This window comes from Catharus ustulatus, chromosome 2, assembly GCF_009819885.2.
Source record: "Catharus ustulatus isolate bCatUst1 chromosome 2, bCatUst1.pri.v2, whole genome shotgun sequence".
In the NCBI taxonomy this organism is placed as follows: domain Eukaryota; kingdom Metazoa; phylum Chordata; class Aves; order Passeriformes; family Turdidae; genus Catharus; species Catharus ustulatus.
In genome coordinates this window covers 21,457,420-21,481,062 of record NC_046222.1, presented here as the reverse complement: position 1 = coordinate 21,481,062, position 23,643 = coordinate 21,457,420, and the positions used below count along the sequence as shown (strand labels likewise).

The following is a 23,643-nucleotide window of genomic DNA, read 5'->3' as shown; positions in this document are numbered from 1 at the left end:
CCATTCAACTTAAGGCTTAAAACTGGCCTCTATACACAGTCACTCTCTGGATGAACTGAAATGCCAAACACTCAGCTTCTCCAGCACTTCATAAACTTCTCTGGGCACTTTCCTAAGCCACACTTCAAGTAAGAAGGATCTCAATTAACTTCGTTTCTTGTTCCCTCTGCTGATACCCTTTAGAACTGAAATAAATCCTGAAAGGAAAATCTAGTTTTGAAGGTGTTGAGGCTGGAGCCTCTCTGTAGGGAGAAGACACCTGGATTCAGGTCTCTCAGTCTAGATCACCTCAGTACCACTATATTCAGTAATAAAACCAAATTACTTTTCACATGGGAATGGGCTCTGTGGTGACAGACAACATGGAGAATAGAATTTTTCAGTTCCCATAAAAGCTGCAAAATAGAGCTTAAAGACTAACTAGCAAGTTAGGTAAAAGAATGTAAAAGGAGACACACAGGATGCTAAACATAGCTTGAATCAATGATGATGTGGAACACAGAGAGTTTTGTGAGAAAATTATGTAACGAGACAACAGCACATGCCTTAAGAGAAGGTCAGTGGAAGGTCATTACAATTCTGAGGACACCCAATGAATATGACCACCAGAAATGCCTTTAGATGACTCTCTAGTACCATAAAAGGACTTCCAATAAGATATGGAGACCTGTAAATGAATTCTAAGAAAAATGATGCTTATATATTAGCTAGGAAGTACATTGTAATTAATATGTATGATCAAGGTGGAATAAATACCCTGTTGTAAACTTTCATGACGCATGTTTGATTAGAGGAAAAATCCTCCAGATATGTACAGCGCTATAATAAAGAACCTGCTTTCTAAAACATCCAGTTGTGTTAGAAAGTTTTCTGTCTGGTTGATTTCAGTATCAGTGGTCACCAGCGGCTGACTAACAGGAAAAGTAGACAAGGGCTGGAACAGTAAAGATGTCAATAGTATTTCTAAAGCAATATTCACAATCCTTGTCCTTTTCACAGCGGAGAAGGTGGAATGTCAAATGCAAGGTGGGAAATTCAGTCTGTGCTCGCCTTTGTGTCATGCACTTGCCCACCTCATATCAGGGAACAATTTCCCTTTTGAGCCAGACAATGATCATGAAGGAGACACCAAGCTAACAATGTAAATAGGATGTTTTCTACTGAGTACAAAGACAGGTCTTATTTGAAATACTCATTTCAACTGTTTGTCAGAGGAACATAAACCTCTCCTCCATGTTTATTTATGTAATCAATGCTAAGATAACTTGTTATTCTCTCATTTTCAATTCAAAACAGTCACTGTTTTTCTTCATTTCAGTATATTACTAATTGATTAGCAGAGTACAGTAACTCAAAAAATAATGTTAGAACCACATGGGTTTGCTGCGTGAGTTCCAGAGGTACAAGAGACCTCTAGGACTGTTGTTTGAGTCACCTGGGGATCTTTCACCCAAAGCATCTCCAAGCAAGGGAAGCCTTTGTAAGGCTTATGAAGTAAATGGAGGGGCTTCCTCCTTGAATACAAATGCACAGAGAATCAGTCAGCACTGAAATTCAGGAGCTCTCTGAGCCTGGTCTCTAGCAACACTCTTCAATAATTCACCGTAAAGAAACAAATGCCAAGGGCCTCCTGCTCAGCTGGACAGTGCTGACAAAGCTGTCCTGAAGATGGTCTAACAGAGATTTGCCCAAGGACTCAAAGCTGCACCATCCCAAAACTGCAATTACAGCTTGGCACATCTCTCCTAGCAAAGAGAACTGTGATCCCCTCAGACAAAAATTCAATATACAAATGTCACAGTTCCCAAGAACTTGTCCTGGTTCTGGGCCCAGCTCATTCCTCCTGGCCAAACAAACCCTCAGGAGGCCTCATGAGAACTCCAACAGGCTCCCACAAAACTTCTGCGAGCTGAGAATGTCCCAAGGCTTCAACAGGACATCACAGAGGATTAGGACATTAGTGGGCTCTATAAAGGAGAGGAGAGTGCTGGCAACTGATTTTAATCTGGTTTCTCAGGGCTTCTGCTGCCCTGGCTATGAGGCCAGCAGGGAAACCTGTGACTCCTCCAAGAACCCATCAATCTGGATCTGCAGACCATAGATGAGCTGTGTGACCTGGCCCCACGACAGATCATGTGTGCTATCATTCTCTAGGAGCAGGGCATTTTGAAACCCCACAGGTTCAAAATGGTAAGACTTTGGGGTTCCTGATCCAAAGGGAAGCAGATATCATTGCACTGCTCCAAAAGATTTGTATGCTTGGAGCATACAAGTCTTTTCAGGAGACCAAAGAACCCTTGCTCAAGGTTGCAGGATCGTGATTTACCAAATCCAATCTCTATGCCTGGCTCCTTTTCTAGCTTTATAGCTTGGTTTTTCTCTAAGCACCATGCAATAGGCTCTACTTATTTCCTCATTGCTTCAGTCAGAGACGTAGTTGATTCCCTTAACAGAGGAATGCATGACCAACAAAATCCCATGACTCTAGAGGAAAACTCATTCCTGCCTTCTTGTTTTGTGTCTGCATTGGGAAGGTAATTATGGTCTCTGTCCTTTCTAAATCCATTATCTGTTGCTATTTTCACAAAATAACACCTAGACATTTCATTTTCTTCTGACCCATCTGAAGTTTGGATGGAGATGCATGGTGTCCTCTTTTCACTTGAGCAACACACAAATGCGTAATGTTTCATATAAAAGCATTCTCCTCATTAGCTCATACTCCACAAAATCCAATTTGCACAGTGTTTTCATACCCTTTAAAAGAACCCCCAATATTAATGAAAAAATGGTCAATGATTCGACAAAACTTTGGGGAAGATGTGTCCAAGTCAGTTGCCATCTTTTCCAGATGAAGGCATACAAAGGTTGACTTTCTTCATCCAATGGAATGTTTCAAAATCCCTTGGATTAAGTATCACTCTATCTGCTTATGGATGTTCTCCTTGGCTTTCTAGGGAATAGGGTCCTGTCTCATGGTGGGTGGCACTCCTCCTTTAGGTTTAATAATTATGGGCTGTGCTGAGACCAACAGTCCCACATCTGTCCTTGTTCCTGCCAGATTAACATATGCTTCTTAACATAGCTCCTGGTGTCAGGGGCTGCCTGATCTATGAATGTACTAACTGCAAGTGTGTCATTAATCATTTGTGATGACCATTGTCCTGCTGAGCAAACAGGCCAAGTTACAGCTGGCCAAACCTGCTGGCACAACATTACTGCAAAATTCTGCCATAGCAAAAAATTCACCCCGATTTTGCACACCCTCAGTCAAGGGTGTCCACTTATCTAGGCGGGGTTTATTTTCCATCCCTTCAAACACTAAAAGAGGGACTTGAAAATCCTTTTTATGTGACAAAAATAAGGGACTTCAGTCTCCCTTCTCTGTGTACTGAAAACTCTGTCACTCCCTGTGTGGTACAGAGAGCTCCACATCTCCTCCATGCTCTGAGGGACAGAAGCCGCCCCCAGCATGGGTCTCCAAAGCCCAGCTACCTCATAGGAGAGACTTGAGGCCCCCCAGCCCACACTTTTTGGAGGCTCTACAACTCCTCTATGTGCACCTTACACAGATCAGGCTGGGCACCCAGTACAAAAGAAATACCCACGGATATCCATGCTGGAATAAGTGAAAATGAGCCTTACACAGCATCAGAGACCACCAAATATCCATAGAGAAAGCGGATATGTGCAGCCTACAAAACTCTTCTCCAGTACACAGACTTTACTGGATGTAAGCCAGATACACAGAACAACAGCTTGGGAGGCCACAGAAAATGAGAAGCACAAAGAAGAGGAAAAACTTGCCACAGGGCAGTTTTTTCATCCCCCCTGATGAGTGGTGGAAAACTGAAGCAGCAATAGGCTTCCCAGCAACACCTCAGAAGAATCTAACACCTGCAGAACATTCTATGGGAAGGACCAAGCTTTCACAGATCATGGTCAATACAGCTGGTGACTTTCCTCTGAAAACGGTAGATGACACATATACATACTGCACCAGTGGGCAAAAGTGGGGGAGCATCTTACCTCTTAATGTGTAGAAAACTGCTCTTTACCATCAATGACACAGTTGCTATTCTGCATCTCATAGCTGACAAGTACCAAAACGCTGGAATGCCTCATTTCAAGGAGTGATTTCAGCCAGTGTCCAGCAAAACATGAGGCTGCTACACTGCTTGGGCACAAACTTAACTTAGATTTCTCAGTAATACTCTTGAGGTCAGTAAGATTACACCCCTGTGTGGCATCAGGCATGTCCATGTTGAAACTTTGCCTTCATTTCATTGCACCTTCCTTAGTGGTGCAAGTTGGTTTAGTAGGCATTCAGTTACAGCATTTTCTACTTGCCATTGACGTCCTTGGGTTTCCCTGGTTTGCACAGTATATGAAAGAACAAAACCAAAAGGAACAAAGAATGTGTGTGCATACAAAACTAAACCACACAGCATGTGCTCTACCTGCAAGACCTACAGACTCCTCCTGAGCTTACCATCCCTTACAGCCTAGGACTCACATGTGTGAGGGCACTTCAGGGTTCAATCTCAATTTGCCTGAAGAATCTTAGGAAGTTGACTTCCACATGCCACATTACCCACAAATGAATTTACATATGAGTTATCAAGCATCTGGAAAACTGGGAGAAATCGGCTTAGGAGAGGTCTGGAGGTAAGAGCAGGGGAATTCTCATAGTTGCTGATGTGTAACCACAGCCAGCAAGTCCCTGATTCTGGGTAATCATTGCTTACCAACAACTGAAATATCTGTGTGTTACCAACATTATTCTCATTCTAAATCCAAATCACATAATGGTACCACTGAATAAGAAAACTGCCTCTATTTCAGCCAAAACAACGACACTCATGATTTCTCCAGTCCTTGCACTGACACCTGTTCTACACCACTGTTACAAGCCCAGGCATCAGGCAGCCTGGTGTTTACCTATTCACACCAGGCCCAGATGGATTTTTCTGTAGAGCTGCAGAGGGCACAAAAGACTTCTGCTGGGGGGTTCGGGAAGAAGATGCCAGCTCAGATGCTGCTTCATGTGTAGTCTGGAGGTCCACAACTGACCTAACAAATAGTTCCAGGCCCAAAACCATTGGCTTGTAGCCACGCTGTCCAGGAATTCAGACCACATTCAATAGAAAGGACACTTACATCTGAGTGATAGGGTCGGTACAGTGTGCAAAAAAAGGTTCTTTTGATAAAGGCACAATTGTAAGAAGCTGACAGGCCTGTTATCAGCACCATGCTTACATAAAAAAGTGCAATCAATTCTTTTGAGTGTGACAAATTGTGCCTCACTGATTGCCTAGAGGTTTTCTTAGGCCTTATTCTTTACACTAGAAAGTCCACACCACAAAAAAATCTAAACCAAAGCAATCCTAACATAACCCTTTATAAAGGCATACTCCTCTTTGAAACGACTGCATTTTAGTTATGCCTGATTGCCAAGGTGGCATACTGGATCAGGATCTGTATGCAAAGGTGTGTTCAGTCTTGCTTCTCCCAGCACAGTGACTTGAGCTTTGGCCATATCAAGTCACAGAGCAAACACAAGGCTTCTAACAACATCCACTGCTCATAGGAAATAGCAGTGATACCCCTCCTCAGCTACATGTTAACATGACAAACCATCCACAGCTGCTTGGAAAGGGCCAAGGTGTTCCTGTTTCCATCGTCCTTTAGCTCACAGTTCCCCTTTCCAGTGGTTCATTGGTCAGTGAGGTAGCTCTGAATGTCACTCTGTGTCTCTGCAGCTAAAGGTCTCAAAACTGAAGTGTGAAATGACAGGAGCATTTATTACAGATTTCCACTTCAAGAGCTCTCACTTTTTGCAGCTTGAAATAAACTCAACTAGCAGCACAGAAGCAAGTGCAACCACAGTGGGTTTGAGCAGGAAAAGCCTTCTCAGGGGGGCTAGTAAAACACTGGTGGGGGAAAGGAGGTGGTTCTATCTCACCAGAAAAAGTACTGCCACTCAATTTTACCACTTATAGTCAGGCGCATCATGATACCCCAAAAAAGGAAAAGAAGAACTGGCCACTGAATGACAACTTATAAATCCATTGACAGAGCCAGTTTCTGGTGAGCCTTGACACCGAAGCCACAGCGATGAAGCTCCACACTGCAGCAATCCTGCTCCTCTTCTGGCTTGGCATCTTCACTGTGCACACAGTCAAAGGTAAGTTTGCAACTTGTGAGTAAGACAAGAATTGCTCCACATTGCAACTGTGGTCTCCTGAGCAGGATTCATTGTTACAGACAGCTGATTTATAAGACAAAGTGCACAAGAAATCCAGATGAAAACTTCAAGAAGGGCAGCTTCGTGGGGGATTTCATCTGATGTCCTGCCACAAGATGGTTCATTTCTGCTACGATGCAAGGCAAGAATCAGTGCCTGAGAGCACTTAAAGGGTTTCTGTGCAATGTTCTCTCTCTCAAAATCAAAAAATCTTGAAGGCACAATGTCTTCTAGTCTCAGTGATTCCATACACCTGTGTGTCCTATAGGTTAATAACATTTAATGAAAAAATCTATTTCTTGGACAAGACGTACATTTTTGTTTTTCCAGATGGATTACTTTTATAAGAATTTTATTGTATTAATTTTTATTTGTCTTTCTCTAGCTATATAGCCTTAATCCCTCTCATGCTGGTATTTTAAAAAGTTCTTCCAGTTCTATATCCCTTATTGCTAATGGTCTTGTTTCAGGAAAAATCTTTTAGTACAGACAGGAAAAAGATGAACCATAAATAAAAAGGGGAGTTATATATTTATACAGTCCCTTCTCTCTTATCACTAAATCGTACAATTGAATATCTTCTTTCAAAGCAGATATGAACACTGAGATAGGTTTGACCATGCTTTACATTATTTTGTCTGCAGTGCTGATTTTGTCAGTGACTTTAGGAATAGGCTTCATGGATCAGGGAGAAACATGAACATAGACCCATTACACACATCATCTCATCACAAGATGATTTTACACAAAACATAGATATGCAAGCCATATGCAAACCCACCAATTTGCACTCAGAAACACTGAGAAAAGATATTCTCAGTAAACCACAACAAAACCAAACTGAGACCTGCTAAGCACTCACAGGACTATGACGCTACACAGCTACTCACCCACTGCCTCTCCAACTACATCCCACCACATACTCCTCTTTTCATTGGTGACGCTGCTCTTCACCCTGGCACCAGTGGCTCCAAATCACAGACTGCCCATTCCCAATGCCATTGTGCAGGCTGTATAATTGCTCATAAATATCACCAAGTCTGAAAAAGCACACCGAGATGGTCTACAGGAGAGAGGAACAAGGACAAGCAAGAATGATAAAACTCCCAAAAACACCTGGGGGAAAATGGTAGTTATAGGTGCAGAGCAGTTGGAGTTTATTCCCGGGCTTAGAGAAGCTTTGCTGCTATTCCCTGCATCCATTCCCTGAAGATTGTGTAGTAGCAGAGGAAATATTTGTCTGAGGCACTAAGAAATTTGTCATGAATCATAAGAAAATGTAACGTTGTGTTAGTCGTGACTAAAGCAAGATCAGAAGAGATATCCTTCAGGCAAACAAAATCTCTGGAATTAGCAGATCTGCCAGTACCTGTGCACTGGCTATCCCACACCTTCTCCAAAGACTGATGTGTGTTTGTTTCAGCTATTCCAACTCTTTCAAACAAAGAACAGCTCACAGGGAGCGAGACCGTGTGCAGCAGGTTTTACATTTAGTAAAGGACACTAGAACAGCTCTTGGACTTTTCTTAAGCCAGTAGCTCTAGAAATTGTTTATTAAAAGCCCACAGAGTAGAGCAGAGGTTCTTTTTGTCCCCCAGCATGCTTTCCCAAACCTGTCTTTCATCAATGGGAGAAAACCAAAAACTGGCAAGTGGAGACTAACACTAATGTATACTCCTTTGCATTTGAACAAGCTCCCATTTTCAGTAACCATCATGTAAGATAACAACAGCCCAGAAAGTTTTATACCAATATTGTGACCCTCTTTTTTAATCACCATTGCATTTCTTTGAATCGCATCAAAAGCTTAAAGGAATGTAGCGATTGTGAAGCACCATGTCACCTATGAAATCAGAGTTATACCCAGAGGATGTAAGCACTTTTTTTCTGGCAGATAAATCTTCCATTCTGTTAACAATTTTTGTTAATGCTACTTTTGGATGTGAGAGAAGTAGCCATGCTTTCCTTTTCTTCACTTGGGAAATAGGAGGAATTACTGATTTATATTCAAAGATATCTGGAAATCCACTCAATAAAGTTCCAGTTCTAAATGCTACCTCCACATGGGTACGTATTTGGAGATGATGCAAACCTAACTACCCATCATGTCAAACACTTGTATTGCTATGGAAGCAGTGACTCCCTGGGTATAGACGACACTTTAGAGACGGTAGGATATATCACAAAAAATGGCTTAACCTTTGTGATATAACTGGTATTGTGGCTGTACCTCATGAAAACCTCAGGGTCTAACCACCACTAGGCTAAATAAAAATATATATTCCCTTTTTATTTATCTATTTTTCCCTTCTAGGGAGTGCTGGCACTCAGCGCATGAACAAATACCGATGTGTCAATCTGTCCACAAATCGGTTGAACATCCAAAATCTTGTGAGCTATGAAAGGCAACAAGTACCTACAGATGCCATCATGTAAGTATCCCAGGTACCCTTCAGACTTCCTTATGCAAACACAAAACCATCAAATAACAAAAGGGCACCAGAACACAATTCATGGCCCAATTCCCTAAATCTGGCTAGCCCAGGTCACCCTTCCAGTTCTTCCATGGAGGAGTCACCTGACAGCTGCGGGAGTGAGGGGAGAAGAGCAGCTCTCAGAGAGCTGGGACATGTGTGCCTCTCATGAATAATGGCTGGAACCTCACTGACCAGTCCCATCTTTGTGCCCAGTGAGTGGGTAAAAATTTCAGCAAGGGTGGAGCAGTCAAAGCTCCATGCATGAACTGAGTCAAGAGGACAGATGATGTGAAACAATATAGGGTAACTCAGGGTCTTGCTAGGATATGTATTTTGTCCTTTGAGCTCACAAGCATGCATTTGTATCACATCTGGGATCTGCTCCTGGGAGATAAATATTCATCCTGATTTAACATAAAATCCCAGAATATCAGGTATGCTTGATTTTTTTAATATCAGTATAGATGTATGTGACCATGTATGTTACTGATATCATAAATAGGAAAATACTGTTTCTAAGTGGTGTTCTTCTAACACCTACAAACTCCGGCATTTGATATTGTTTTACCACATTTTTGCTTATGTTCTCCATCTAAACCAAGAACAGCAGACCTGGGTTAAGAGACTGGAATTTAATGCCCAGCTGGTTTGCTTTTTTCTACAGGTTTATTACTGCAAGAGGTATCAGGATCTGTGGCAGCACTAACCAGAAATGGGTGCAGACTGCTATAAACCATATAGATCAAAGGCGTGCCAAACGCAAATAATCCAAGCATCTAAGTCCAACCATTTGGAATCATCAACATCATCATGCTGCAGGATAACAACGAAAAAAAATCTTACTATTTGCTTTATTTCCTATTTATTAAGTGGCAATAAAATCTTTGAACAAACACAAACTCACCAGAATCTATTCATCACTGGTTGAACGCCTGCAGACTGCTTCATTTTATGGTTGAACTCTGTTTGTCTCTATATTTCCTGAAATGCTTGCTAATATTTCTTTACAACTGAATGGAGATATCATCCCGTCTTTGCTGTCCTGACCAGGATGGCATTTAATGGTGAATGACTGATAGTTTCACACAGTGTAGTGAAAATTACTACCCACAGAGCTGGAAGAGTGCAGACCTCCATGCTGATAGAGATCAGAGCATTCCACATTGAGTGCTGGTTTTAAGAAGGTGCTGTGTAAGTTAGTCATTCACATAACCTATACACAAACTGATTTCATGCTTCAGGATATCACCTGATCAGTGCCATATTCAGAAGATGATCCTTCATCTTCTATTTTTGCACATGATATTGCACTTTTAGCTCAGTTCACAAAGGTGTGTAAATATTCTCACCAAGGGATGATGTGGAGTCTGTTCAGTGTAACTCATTGAATGTAAACCTGTTCAGTCTTGCTCTGGGGAAGCCTTATCCTACCAATTACCTCTGTGAAGTTACTTCAGTTTTGCCTTCATGTGAAACAAACCTGAAACAACTGGTTTGCTTTTTTCATTGCTTTTCTCAGAATAAGAAGAGCCCATGTCTGGAATCTGTATTTCACAAACTCATAGAACCTCCCTGCCCTAGAGAGCTATGTACATGGAAATGTCTTATTGTCTTAAAAATGATACATGCTACTAACAGAAGGCTTTGAATTTTAATAAACTTTCTATAAATCTGAATCAAATGGCAAGTTTGTTTGCATGATTATAATGCAGATGGATTCTGCTGAAACAGGTTCCAAGTACAAATCTGAGAACTTATGGGCAAGTTAGCTAGAACTGACACTATTGCTAACTCATGAGTCAGACTGGTTTTGAACAATCTGATTCCAAGCTTTCTACACCACATTTCAGCTGTAAAGCTCACATTTCAGACAATATCTTTTCAAAAGTCCATGCATTTAAAAGTTCATACCTTTCTCAGGTGGTCCCCACATTATCAGAAGCAGAAATGGAAGAGCTCTCTGTTCAGAGAAAGAAAAAAATGGCATTTGAAGACCTTGACCGATAGAGGACAGGTAGCGGCAGAGGTGCTTCTGGAATAAAGTTCTTTTCATATTACCACATGGATGGAGCCTGCACTGCTGCTTTCCACGGGCTTTCCATCCTACAAAACCTCTTAGTGATACCCATGGAACTACAGCACTTCCTAATTGCACCACAGATATAAGGTCACACTAAAAGCCAGTCTTTACAGTGCCCTGCTCTGCAGAGCAGACACACACTTAAAATTCCAGCATTTCATATTGTTTTACCACATTTTTCCTCATGTTCTGCGTGAGAACCAAGAACAGCAGACTTGAGTTAAAGACTGGAATTTGATGGCCACCTGGTTTCCTTACTTTGTTCCAGTAGGTTTATTATCCCTAAAGGTATCAGGATCTGCATAAGGCCCAATCAGGTATGGATGCAGGCTGCTATAAAGAAAACAGGTGAAAAGCAGACATCATCTAGGAATGGCAGTCCCCAGTTTAATGTTCCCAATGAAACACCCCAGAGAGGGCTGCTCACTCACTCTCCTCCTCTGTCCCCCTGTGGCAGGATGGAGGAGAATTGGAGACATAAAAGGTAAAGATCATGGTTTGAGATAAGAAAACAAACAGTTACAATTACACAAACAGCAAAGTGTACCAGACAGACAAATAATACACATTCAATTGCTCACCATGTGTTACCCTGAACCCCCCAACTGCAGACCCCATGCACATCCCAACCCACCTCACTCTGTCCCCTCTGCACCTCATTGCTATAGGGTATCCCCAGGACTCTGGCCAGCTCATGCGTGTCTATTCAGGCCAATACTTTTGGACATCATTGGAAGACCTCCATTCAACTTAAGGCTTAAAACTGGCCTCTATACACAGTCACTCTCTGGATGAACTGAAATGCCAAACACTCAGCTTCTCCAGCACTTCATAAACTTCTCTGGGCACTTTCCTAAGCCACACTTCAAGTAAGAAGGATCTCAATTAACTTCGTTTCTTGTTCCCTCTGCTGATACCCTTTAGAACTGAAATAAATCCTGAAAGGAAAATCTAGTTTTGAAGGTGTTGAGGCTGGAGCCTCTCTGTAGGGAGAAGACACCTGGATTCAGGTCTCTCAGTCTAGATCACCTCAGTACCACTATATTCAGTAATAAAACCAAATTACTTTTCACATGGGAATGGGCTCTGTGGTGACAGACAACATGGAGAATAGAATTTTTCAGTTCCCATAAAAGCTGCAAAATAGAGCTTAAAGACTAACTAGCAAGTTAGGTAAAAGAATGTAAAAGGAGACACACAGGATGCTAAACATAGCTTGAATCAATGATGATGTGGAACACAGAGAGTTTTGTGAGAAAATTATGTAACGAGACAACAGCACATGCCTTAAGAGAAGGTCAGTGGAAGGTCATTACAATTCTGAGGACACCCAATGAATATGACCACCAGAAATGCCTTTAGATGACTCTCTAGTACCATAAAAGGACTTCCAATAAGATATGGAGACCTGTAAATGAATTCTAAGAAAAATGATGCTTATATATTAGCTAGGAAGTACATTGTAATTAATATGTATGATCAAGGTGGAATAAATACCCTGTTGTAAACTTTCATGACGCATGTTTGATTAGAGGAAAAATCCTCCAGATATGTACAGCGCTATAATAAAGAACCTGCTTTCTAAAACATCCAGTTGTGTTAGAAAGTTTTCTGTCTGGTTGATTTCAGTATCAGTGGTCACCAGCGGCTGACTAACAGGAAAAGTAGACAAGGGCTGGAACAGTAAAGATGTCAATAGTATTTCTAAAGCAATATTCACAATCCTTGTCCTTTTCACAGCGGAGAAGGTGGAATGTCAAATGCAAGGTGGGAAATTCAGTCTGTGCTCGCCTTTGTGTCATGCACTTGCCCACCTCATATCAGGGAACAATTTCCCTTTTGAGCCAGACAATGATCATGAAGGAGACACCAAGCTAACAATGTAAATAGGATGTTTTCTACTGAGTACAAAGACAGGTCTTATTTGAAATACTCATTTCAACTGTTTGTCAGAGGAACATAAACCTCTCCTCCATGTTTATTTATGTAATCAATGCTAAGATAACTTGTTATTCTCTCATTTTCAATTCAAAACAGTCACTGTTTTTCTTCATTTCAGTATATTACTAATTGATTAGCAGAGTACAGTAACTCAAAAAATAACGTTAGAACCACATGGGTTTGCTGCGTGAGTTCCAGAGGTACAAGAGACCTCTAGGACTGTTGTTTGAGTCACCTGGGGATCTTTCACCCAAAGCATCTCCAAGCAAGGGAAGCCTTTGTAAGGCTTATGAAGTAAATGGAGGGGCTTCCTCCTTGAATACAAATGCACAGAGAATCAGTCAGCACTGAAATTCAGGAGCTCTCTGAGCCTGGTCTCTAGCAACACTCTTCAATAATTCACCGTAAAGAAACAAATGCCAAGGGCCTCCTGCTCAGCTGGACAGTGCTGGCAAAGCTGTCCTGAAGATGGTCTAACAGAGATTTGCCCAAGGACTCAAAGCTGCACCATCCCAAAACTGCAATTACAGCTTGGCACATCTCTCCTAGCAAAGAGAACTGTGATCCCCTCAGACAAAAATTCAATATACAAATGTCACAGTTCCCAAGAACTTGTCCTGGTTCTGGGCCCAGCTCATTCCTCCTGGCCAAACAAACCCTCAGGAGGCCTCATGAGAACTCCAACAGGCTCCCACAAAACTTCTGCGAGCTGAGAATGTCCCAAGGCTTCAACAGGACATCACAGAGGATTAGGACATTAGTGGGCTCTATAAAGGAGAGGAGAGTGCTGGCAACTGATTTTAATCTGGTTTCTCAGGGCTTCTGCTGCCCTGGCTATGAGGCCAGCAGGGAAACCTGTGACTCCTCCAAGAACCCATCAATCTGGATCTGCAGACCATAGATGAGCTGTGTGACCTGGCCCCACGACAGATCATGTGTGCTATCATTCTCTAGGAGCAGGGCATTTTGAAACCCCACAGGTTCAAAATGGTAAGACTTTGGGGTTCCTGATCCAAAGGGAAGCAGATATCATTGCACTGCTCCAAAAGATTTGTATGCTTGGAGCATACAAGTCTTTTCAGGAGACCAAAGAACCCTTGCTCAAGGTTGCAGGATCGTGATTTACCAAATCCAATCTCTATGCCTGGCTCCTTTTCTAGCTTTATAGTTTGGTTTTTCTCTAAGCACCATGCAATAGGCTCTACTTATTTCCTCATTGCATCAAACAGAGACGTAGTTGATTCCCTTAACAGAGGAATGCATGACCAACAAAATCCCATGACTCTAGAGGAAAACTCATTCCTGCCTTCTTGTTTTGTGTCTGCATTGGGAAGGTAATTATGGTCTCTGTCCTTTCTAAATCCATTATCTGTTGCTATTTTCACAAAATAACACCTAGACATTTCATTTTCTTCTGACCCATCTGAAGTTTGGATGGAGATGCATGGTGTCCTCTTTTCACTTGAGCAACACACAAATGCGTAATGTTTCATATAAAAGCATTCTCCTCATTAGCTCATACTCCACAAAATCCAATTTGCACAGTGTTTTCATACCCTTTAAAAGAACCCCCAATATTAATGAAAAAATGGTCAATGATTCGACAAAACTTTGGGGAAGATGTGTCCAAGTCAGTTGCCATCTTTTCCAGATGAAGGCATACAAAGGTTGACTTTCTTCATCCAATGGAATGTTTCAAAATCCCTTGGATTAAGTATCACTCTATCTGCTTATGGATGTTCTCCTTGGCTTTCTAGGGAATAGGGTCCTGTCTCATGGTGGGTGGCACTCCTCCTTTAGGTTTAATAATTATGGGCTGTGCTGAGACCAACAGTCCCACATCTGTCCTTGTTCCTGCCAGATTAACATATGCTTCTTAACATAGCTCCTGGTGTCAGGGGCTGCCTGATCTATGAATGTACTAACTGCAAGTGTGTCATTAATCATTTGTGATGACCATTGTCCTGCTGAGCAAACAGGCCAAGTTACAGCTGGCCAAACCTGCTGGCACAACATTACTGCAAAATTCTGCCATAGCAAAAAATTCACCCCGATTTTGCACACCCTCAGTCAAGGGTGTCCACTTATCTAGGCGGGGTTTATTTTCCATCCCTTCAAACACTAAAAGAGGGACTTGAAAATCCTTTTTATGTGACAAAAATAAGGGACTTCAGTCTCCCTTCTCTGTATACTGAAAACTAGTCACTCCCTGTGTGGTACAGAGAGCTCCACATCTCCTCCATGTTCTGAGGGACAGAAGCCGCCCCCAGCATGGGTCTCCAAAGCCCAGCTACCTCATAGGAGAGACTTGAGGCCCCCCAGCCCACACTTTTTGGAGGCTCTACAACTCCTCTATGTGCACCTTACACAGATCAGGCTGGGCACCCAGTGCAGAAGAAATACCCACGGATATCCATGCTGGAATAAGTGAAAATGAGCCTTACACAGCATCAGAGACCACCAAATATCCATAGAGAAAGCGGATATGTGCAGCCTACAAAACTCTTCTCCAGTACACAGACTTTACTGGATGTAAGCCAGATACACAGAACAACAGCTTGGGAGGCCACAGAAAATGAGAAGCACAAAGAAGAGGAAAAACTTGCCACAGGGCAGTTTTTTCATCCCCCCTGACGAGTGGTGGAAAACTGAAGCAGCAATAGGCTTCCCAGCAACACCTCAGAAGAATCTAACACCTGCAGAACATTCTATGGGAAGGACCAAGCTTTCACAGATCATGGTCAATACAGCTGGTGACTTTCCTCTGAAAACGGTAGATGACACATATACATACTGCACCAGTGGGCAAAAGTGGGGGAGCATCTTACCTCTTAATGTGTAGAAAACTGCTCTTTACCATCAATGACACAGTTGCTATTCTGCATCTCATAGCTGACAAGTACCAAAACGCTGGAATGCCTCATTTCAAGGAGTGATTTCAGCCAGTGTCCAGCAAAACATGAGGCTGCTACACTGCTTGGGCACAAACTTAACTTAGATTTCTCAGTAATACTCTTGAGGTCAGTAAGATTACACCCCTGTGTGGCATCAGGCATGTCCATGTTGAAACTTTGCCTTCATTTCATTGCACCTTCCTTAGTGGTGCAAGTTGGTTTAGTAGGCATTCAGTTACAGCATTTTCTACTTGCCATTGACGTCCTTGGGTTTCCCTGGTTTGCACAGTATATGAAAGAACAAAACCAAAAGGAACAAAGAATGTGTGTGCATACAAAACTAAACCACACAGCATGTGCTCTACCTGCAAGACCTACAGACTCCTCCTGAGCTTACCATCCCTTACAGCCTAGGACTCACATGTGTGAGGGCACTTCAGGGTTCAATCTCAATTTGCCTGAAGAATCTTAGGAAGTTGACTTCCACATGCCACATTACCCACAAATGAATTTACATATGAGTTATCAAGCATCTGGAAAACTGGGAGAAATCGGCTTAGGAGAGGTCTGGAGGTAAGAGCAGGGGAATTCTCATAGTTGCTGATGTGTAACCACAGCCAGCAAGTCCCTGATTCTGGGTAATCATTGCTTACCAACAACTGAAATATCTGTGTGTTACCAACATTATTCTCATTCTAAATCCAAATCACATAATGGTACCACTGAATAAGAAAACTGCCTCTATTTCAGCCAAAACGACACTCATGATTTCTCCAGTCCTTGCACTGACACCTGTTCTACACCACTGTTACAAGCCCAGGCATCAGGCAGCCTGGTGTTTACCTATTCACACCAGGCCCAGATGGGTTTTTCTGTAGAGCTGCAGAGGGCACAAAAGACTTCTGCTGGGGGGTTCGGGAAGAAGATGTCAGCTCAGATGCTGCTTCATGTGTAGTCTGGAGGTCCACAACTGACCTAACAAATAGTTCCAGGCCCAAAACCATTGGCTTGTAGCCACGCTGTCCAGGAATTCAGACCACATTCAATAGAAAGGACACTTACATCTGAGTGATAAGGTTGGTACAGTGTGCAAAAAAAGGGCTCTTTTGATAAAGGCACAATTGTAATAAGTTGACAGGCCTGTTATCAGCACCATGCTTACATAAAAAAGTGCAATCAATTCTTTTGAGTGTGACAAATTGTGCCTCACTGATTGCCTCGTGGTTTTCTTGGGCATTATTCTTTACACTAGAAAGTCCACACCACAAAAAAATCTAAACCAAAGCAATCCTAACATAACCCTTTATAAAGGCATACTCCTCTTTGAAACGACTGCATTTTAGTTATGCCTGATTGCCAGGAGGCATACTGGATCAGGATCTGTATGCAAAGGTGTGTTCAGTCTTGCTTCTCCCAGCACAGTGACTTGAGCTTTGGCCATATCAAGTCACAGAGCAAACACAAGGCTTCTAACAACATCCACTGCTCATAGGAAATAGCAGTGATACCCCTCCTCAGCTACATGTTAACATGACAAACCATCCACAGCTGCTTGGAAAGGGCCAAGGTGTTCCTGTTTCCATCGTCCTTTAGCTCACAGTTCCCCTTTCCAGTGGTTCATTGGTCAGTGAGGTAGCTCTGAATGTCACTCTGTGTCTCTGCAGCTAAAGGTCTCAAAACTGAAGTGTGAAATGACAGGAACATTTATTACAGGTTTCCACTACAACACAAGAGCTCTCACTTTTTGCAGCTTGAAATAAACCCAACTCGCAGCACAGAAGCAAGTGCAACCACAGTGGGTTTGAGCAGGAAAAGCCTTCTCAGGGGGGCTAGTAAAACACTGGTGGGGAAAGGAGGTGGTTCTATCTCACCAGAAAAAGTACTGCCACTCAAATTTTCCACTTAGAGTCAGGTCCTCCATTACATCGTAAAATTTAACACAAGAACTGGCCACTGAATGATACCATATAAACCCTGAGCAAGGGGGCTGACAGTAGACACTTTCTGCTCTGCCTTGACACAGAAGCCACAGCAATGAAGCTCCACACTGCAGCAATCCTGCTCCTCTTCTGGCTTGGCATCTTCACTGTGCACACAGTCAAAGGTAAGTTTGCAACTTGTGAGTAAGACAAGAATTGCTCCACATTGCAACTGTGGTCTCCTGAGCAGGATTCATTGTTACAGACACCTGATTTATAAGATAAAGTGCACAAGAAATCCAGATGAAAATTGCTAGAAGGGCAGCTTCGTGGGGGATTTCATCTGATGTCCTGCCACAAGATGGTTCATTTCTGCTTCAATGCAAGGCGAGAATCAGTGCCTGAGAGCACTTAAAGGGTTTCTGTGCAATGTTCTCTCTCTCAAAATCAAAAAATCTTGAAGGCACAATGTCTTTTAGTCTCAGTGATGCCATATACCAGTGTGTCCTATAGGTTAATAACATTTAATGAAAAAATCTATTTCTTGGACAAGACGTACATTTTTGTTTTTCCGGGTGGATTATTTTTATAAGAATTTTATTGTATTAATTTTTATTTGTCTTTCTCTAGCTATATAGCCTTAATCCCTCTCATGTTGCTGTTTTAAAAACTTCTTCCAGTTCTTTATCCCTTATTGCTAATGGTCTTGTTTCAGGAAAAATCTTTTAGTACAGACAGGAAAAAGATGAACCATAAATAAAAAGGGGAGTTATATATTTATACAGTCCCTTCTCTCTTATCACTAAATCGTACAATTGAATATCTTCTTTCAAAGCAGATATGAACACTGAGATAGGTTTGACCATGCTTTACATTATTTTGTCTGCAGTGCTGATTTTGTCAGTGACTTTAGGAATAGGCTTCATGGATCAGGGAGAAACATGAACATAGACCCATTACACACATCATCTCATCACAAGATGATTTTACACAAAACATAGATATGCAAGCCATATGCAAACCCACCAATTTGCACTCAGAAACACTGAGAAAAGATATTCTCAGTAAACCACAACAAAACCAAACTGAGACCTGCTAAGCACTCACAGGACTATGAAGCTACACAGCTACTCACCCACTGCCTCTCCAACTACATCCCACCACATACTCCTCTTTTCATTGGTGACGCTGCTCTTCACCCTGGCACCAGTGGCTCCAAATCACAGACTGCCCATTCCCAATGCCATTGTGCAGGCTGTATAATTGCTCATAAATATCACCAAGTCTGAAAAAGCACACCGAGATGGTCTACAGGAGAGAGGAACAAGGACAAGCAAGAATGATAAAACTCCCAAAAACACCTGGGGGAAAATGGTAGTTGTAGGTGCAGAGCAGTTGGAGTTTGTTCCCGGGCTTAGAGAAGCTTTGCTGCTATTCCCTGCATCCATTCCCTGAAGATTGTGTAGTAGCAGAGGAAATATTTGTCTGAGGCACTAAGAAATTTGTCATGAATCATAAGAAAATGTAACGTTGTGTTAGTCGTGACTAAAGCAAGGTCAGAAGAGATATCCTTCAGGCAAACAAAATCTCTGGAATTAGCAGATCTGCCAGTACCTGTGCACTGGCTATCCCACACCTTCTCCAAAGACTGATGTGTGTTTGTTTCAGCTATTCCAACTCTTTCAAACAAAGAACAGCTCACAGGGAGCGAGACCGTGTGCAGCAGGTTTTACATTTAGCAAAGGACACTAGAACAGCTCTTGGACTTTTCTTGAGCCAGTAGCTCTAGAAATTGTTTATTAAAAGCCCACAGAGTAGAGCAGAGGTTCTTTTTGTCCCCCAGCATGCTTTCCCAAACCTGTCTTTCATCAATGGGAGAAAACCAAAAACTGGCAAGTGGAGACTAACACTAATGTATACTCCTTTGCACTTGAACAAGCTCCCATTTTCAGTAACCATCATGTAAGATAACAACAGCCCAGAAAGTTTTATACCAATATTGTGATCCTCTTTTTTAATCACCATTGCATTTCTCTGAATCGCATCAAAAGCTTAGAGGAATGAAACTATTATGAAGCACCGTGTTACCTTCTGAAATCAGAGTTATACCCAGAGGATGTAAGCACTTTTTCTTCTGGCAAATAAATCTTCCTTTCTGTTAACAATTTTTGTTAATGCTGCTTTTGGATGTGAGAGAAGTAGCCGTGCTTTCCTTTTCTTCACTTGGGAAATAAGAGAAATTACTGATTCATATTCAAAGATATCTGGAAATCCACTCAATAAAGTTCCAGTTCTAAATGCTACCTCCACATTGGTATGTACTTGGAGATGATGCAGACCTAACTACCCATAATGTCAAACACTTGTATTGCTATGGAAGCAGTGACTCCCTGGGGATAGACGACACTTTAGAGATGGTAGGATATATCACAAAAAATGGCTTAACCTTTGTGGTATAACTGGTATTGTGGCTGTACCTCATGAAAACCTCAGGGTCTAACCACCACTAGGAATCCTTTGGAATTCCTGGTTTATTGAGCAAGCATGGCTAAATAAAAATATTTATTCCCTTTTCATTTATCTGTTTTTCCCTTCTAGGGAGTGCTGGTACACAGCGCATGAACAAATACCGATGTGTCAATCTGTCCACAAATCGGTTGAACATCCAAAATCTTGTGAGCTATGAAAGGCAACAAGTACCTACAGATGCCATCATGTAAGTATCCCAGGTACCCTTCAGACTTCCTTATGCAAACACAAAACCATGAAATAACAAAGGGGCATCAGAACACAATTCATGGCCCAATTCCCTAAATCTGGCTAGCCCAGGTCACCCTTCCAGTTCTTCCATGGAGGAGTCACCTGACAGCTGCGGGAGTGAGGGGAGAAGAGCAGCTCTCAGAGAGCTGGGACATGTGTGCCTCTCATGAATAATGGCTGGAACCTCACTGACCAGTCCCATCTTTGTGCCCAGTGAGTGGGTAAAAATTTCAGCAAGGGTGGAGCAGTCAAAGCTCCATGCATGAACTGAGTCAAAAGGACAGATGATGTGAAACAATATAGGGTAACTCAGGGTCTTGCTAGGATATGTATTTTGTCCTTTGAGCTCACAAGCATGCATTTGTATCACATCTGAGATCTGCTCCTGGGAGATAAATATTCATCCTGATTTAACATAAAATCCCAGAATATCAGGTATGCTTGATTTTTTTTAATATCAGTATAGATGTATGTGACCATGTATGTTTCTGATATCATAAATAGGAAAATACTGTTTCTAAGTGGTGTCCTTCTAACACCTACAAACTCCGGCATTTGATATTGTTTTACCACATTTTTGCTTATGTTCTCCATCTAAACCAAGAACAGCAGACCTGGGTTAAGAGACTGGAATTTAATGCCCAGCTGGTTTGCTTTTTTCTACAGGTTTATTACTGCAAGAGGTATCAGGATCTGTGTCAGCGCTAACCAGAAATGGGTGCAGACTGCTATAAACCATATAGATCAAAGGCGTGCCAAACGCAAATAATCCAAGCATCTAAGTCCAACCATTTGGAATCATCATCATCATGCTGCAGGATAACAACGAAAAAAAATCTTACTATTTGCTTTATTTCCTATTTATTAAGTGGCAATAAAATCTTTGAACAAACACAAACTCACCAGAATCTATTCATCACTGGTTGAACGCCTGCAGACTGCTTCATTTTATGGTTGAACTCTGTTTGTCTCTATATTTCCTGAAATGCTTGCTAATATTTCTTTACAACTGAATGGAGATATCATCCCGTCTTTGCTGTCCTGACCAGGATGGCATTTAATGGTGAATGACTGATAGTTTCACACAGTGTAGTGAAAATTACTACCCACAGAGCTGGAAGAGTGCAGACCTCCATGCTGATAGAGATCAGAGCATTCCACATTGAGTGCTGGTTTTAAGAAGGTGCTGTGTAAGTTAGTCATTCACATAACCTATACACAAACTGATTTCATGCTTCAGGATATCACCTGATCAGTGCCATATTCAGAAGATGATCCTTCATCTTCTATTTTTGCACATGATATTGCACTTTTAGCTCAGTTCACAAAGGTGTGTAAATATTCTCACCAAGGGATGATGTGGAGTCTGTTCAGTGTAACTCATTGAATGTAAGCCTGTTCAGTCTTGCTCTGGGGAAGCCTCATCCTACCAATTACCTCTGTGAAGTTACTTCAGTTTTGCCTTCATGTGAAACAAACCTGAAACAACTGGTTTGCTTTTTTCATTGCTTTTCTCAGAATAAGAAGAGCCCATGTCTGGAATCTGTATTTCACAAACTCATAGAACCTCCCTGCCCTAGAGAGCTATGTACATGGAAATGTCTTATTGTCTTAAAAATGATACATGCTACTAACAGAAGGCTTTGAATTTTAATAAACTTTCTATAAATCTGAATCAAATGGCAAGTTTGTTTGCATGACCATAATGCAATGGATACTGCTGAACAGGTTCCAAGCACAAATCTGAGAACTTATGGGCAAGTTAGCTAGAACTGACACTATTGCTAACTCATGACTCAGATTCCTTTTGGACAATCTGATTCTAAGCTTTCTACATCATATTGCAGCTCACATTTCAGACAATATCTTTTCAAAAGTTCATGCACTTAAAAGTTCATACTTTCTTGGGTGGTCCCTACATCATCAGAAGCAGAAATGGAAGAGCTCTCTGTTCAGAGAAAGGAAAAAATGGCATTTGAAGACCTTGACAGGTGGAGGCAGAGGTGCTTCTGGAATAAAGTTCCTTTCATATTACCACATGGATGGAGCCTGCACTGCTGCTAGCCCATGGGCTTTCCATCCTACAAAACCTCTTAGTGATACTCATAGAACTACAGCACTTCCAAATTGCACCATAGATATAAGGTCACACTAAAAGTCAGTCTTTACAGTTCTCTGCTTTGGTCAAGAATTTGTCTCTCATGGCTCACATTTTGTCAGAGCTCAGTCTTGAGTGGGGAAACAGATTTAGTTTTCACTGTCAGGACAGGTTTTTAAATAGTGCTATTGCCAAGGCAAGGAAAAGAAGGGTGACTGTACGTGTTACACTACAGAAAGATCAATGCAGAATACTGAATGTCTGTTATAGGGAGTTATGCTTCCTTACTGAAGTTATCACTATCAACAAGACTAGACAAAAATAGTTATGCTTCCTTACTGAAGTTACCACTATCAACAAGACTAGACAAAAATAGTTATGCTTCCTTACTGAAGTTATCACTATCAACAAGACTAGACAAAAATAGTTGTTGCTACAAACTTTGTAAGCAGAGCTTTACAAGTAAAAAGAAATTACAATAAGATCTTACTAGAGTATGGCATTATATAAATTGTGTTCATTAATTTTGAATTGCTGATCTTAAGGCCCCAGATCCTCGTGTTATAGACAATAGAAACACTTCCGTTCCCTTCAGCATCACCAGAGTATTTGTAGGCTACAAGACCAGGTCCCTTATAAAAGCAATTTGAAAGTAAATGCTTGCAGATTAATACCATCAACTCTGACAGATCAAATTCATCCAGGACTCAAACAATCTAACATGTTTTTTGCAGGCAGAATTTTATTGCCTACTCTCATACTTAATAGTATCATATCTTGAAATGAATCTTACTAAAGTGAATATAATTTTTTTAAATAGGACTCTCATGACCTGAAGATATATAAATTATCACATAGTAATTAATACATTATATCTGTTCATCTTCATGAAAATTCATAGAATGATTAGTAATTTTTGAGAGTGAATCATTCTACTTAACAATTACTACTTGTTTGTTATACCTTGCAAGATCTGTAGAGATCCTTATACAGTCCTTGACAACTAATTACTATTGGTGATCAGAGCTCTCAGTATCTCTTCCAACACTAATATTCAGGAACTTTTCTGACTTTCCTTGACTGTTCCTTATGCCAGCCCTTGATGTGGTGTGTTAATAATTGTGTGCTATTTTTGTCAACTTTAGCTGTGGATAATGTGGAAGCTTATCTGTAATAGCACTGTTTCTTCCTAGCACTTTTCCCTAAGAGTCTCAAAAGAAAGAATTG

At 41.5% G+C, this 23,643-nt stretch overlaps 2 protein-coding genes across 2 annotated transcripts; both read left to right on the top strand.

Moving 5' to 3' along the window:
- The first annotated feature begins 6,085 nt into the window (after positions 1–6,085).
- On the top strand, positions 6,086–9,491 carry LOC116993038 (lymphotactin-like). Its single transcript, XM_033053280.1, has 3 exons — positions 6,086–6,187; positions 8,562–8,679; positions 9,389–9,491. Exons 1-3 carry the CDS (start codon positions 6,118–6,120, stop codon positions 9,489–9,491), a joined length of 291 nt encoding a protein of 96 aa, XP_032909171.1. The 5' UTR covers positions 6,086–6,117.
- Positions 9,492–17,572: 8,081 nt separating this feature from the next.
- On the top strand, positions 17,573–21,087 carry LOC116993036 (lymphotactin-like). The gene is made up of 3 exons (XM_033053278.1): positions 17,573–17,743; positions 20,157–20,274; positions 20,985–21,087. Exons 1-3 carry the CDS (start codon positions 17,674–17,676, stop codon positions 21,085–21,087), a joined length of 291 nt encoding a protein of 96 aa, XP_032909169.1. The 5' UTR covers positions 17,573–17,673.
- The last annotated feature ends 2,556 nt before the right edge of the window (positions 21,088–23,643 follow it).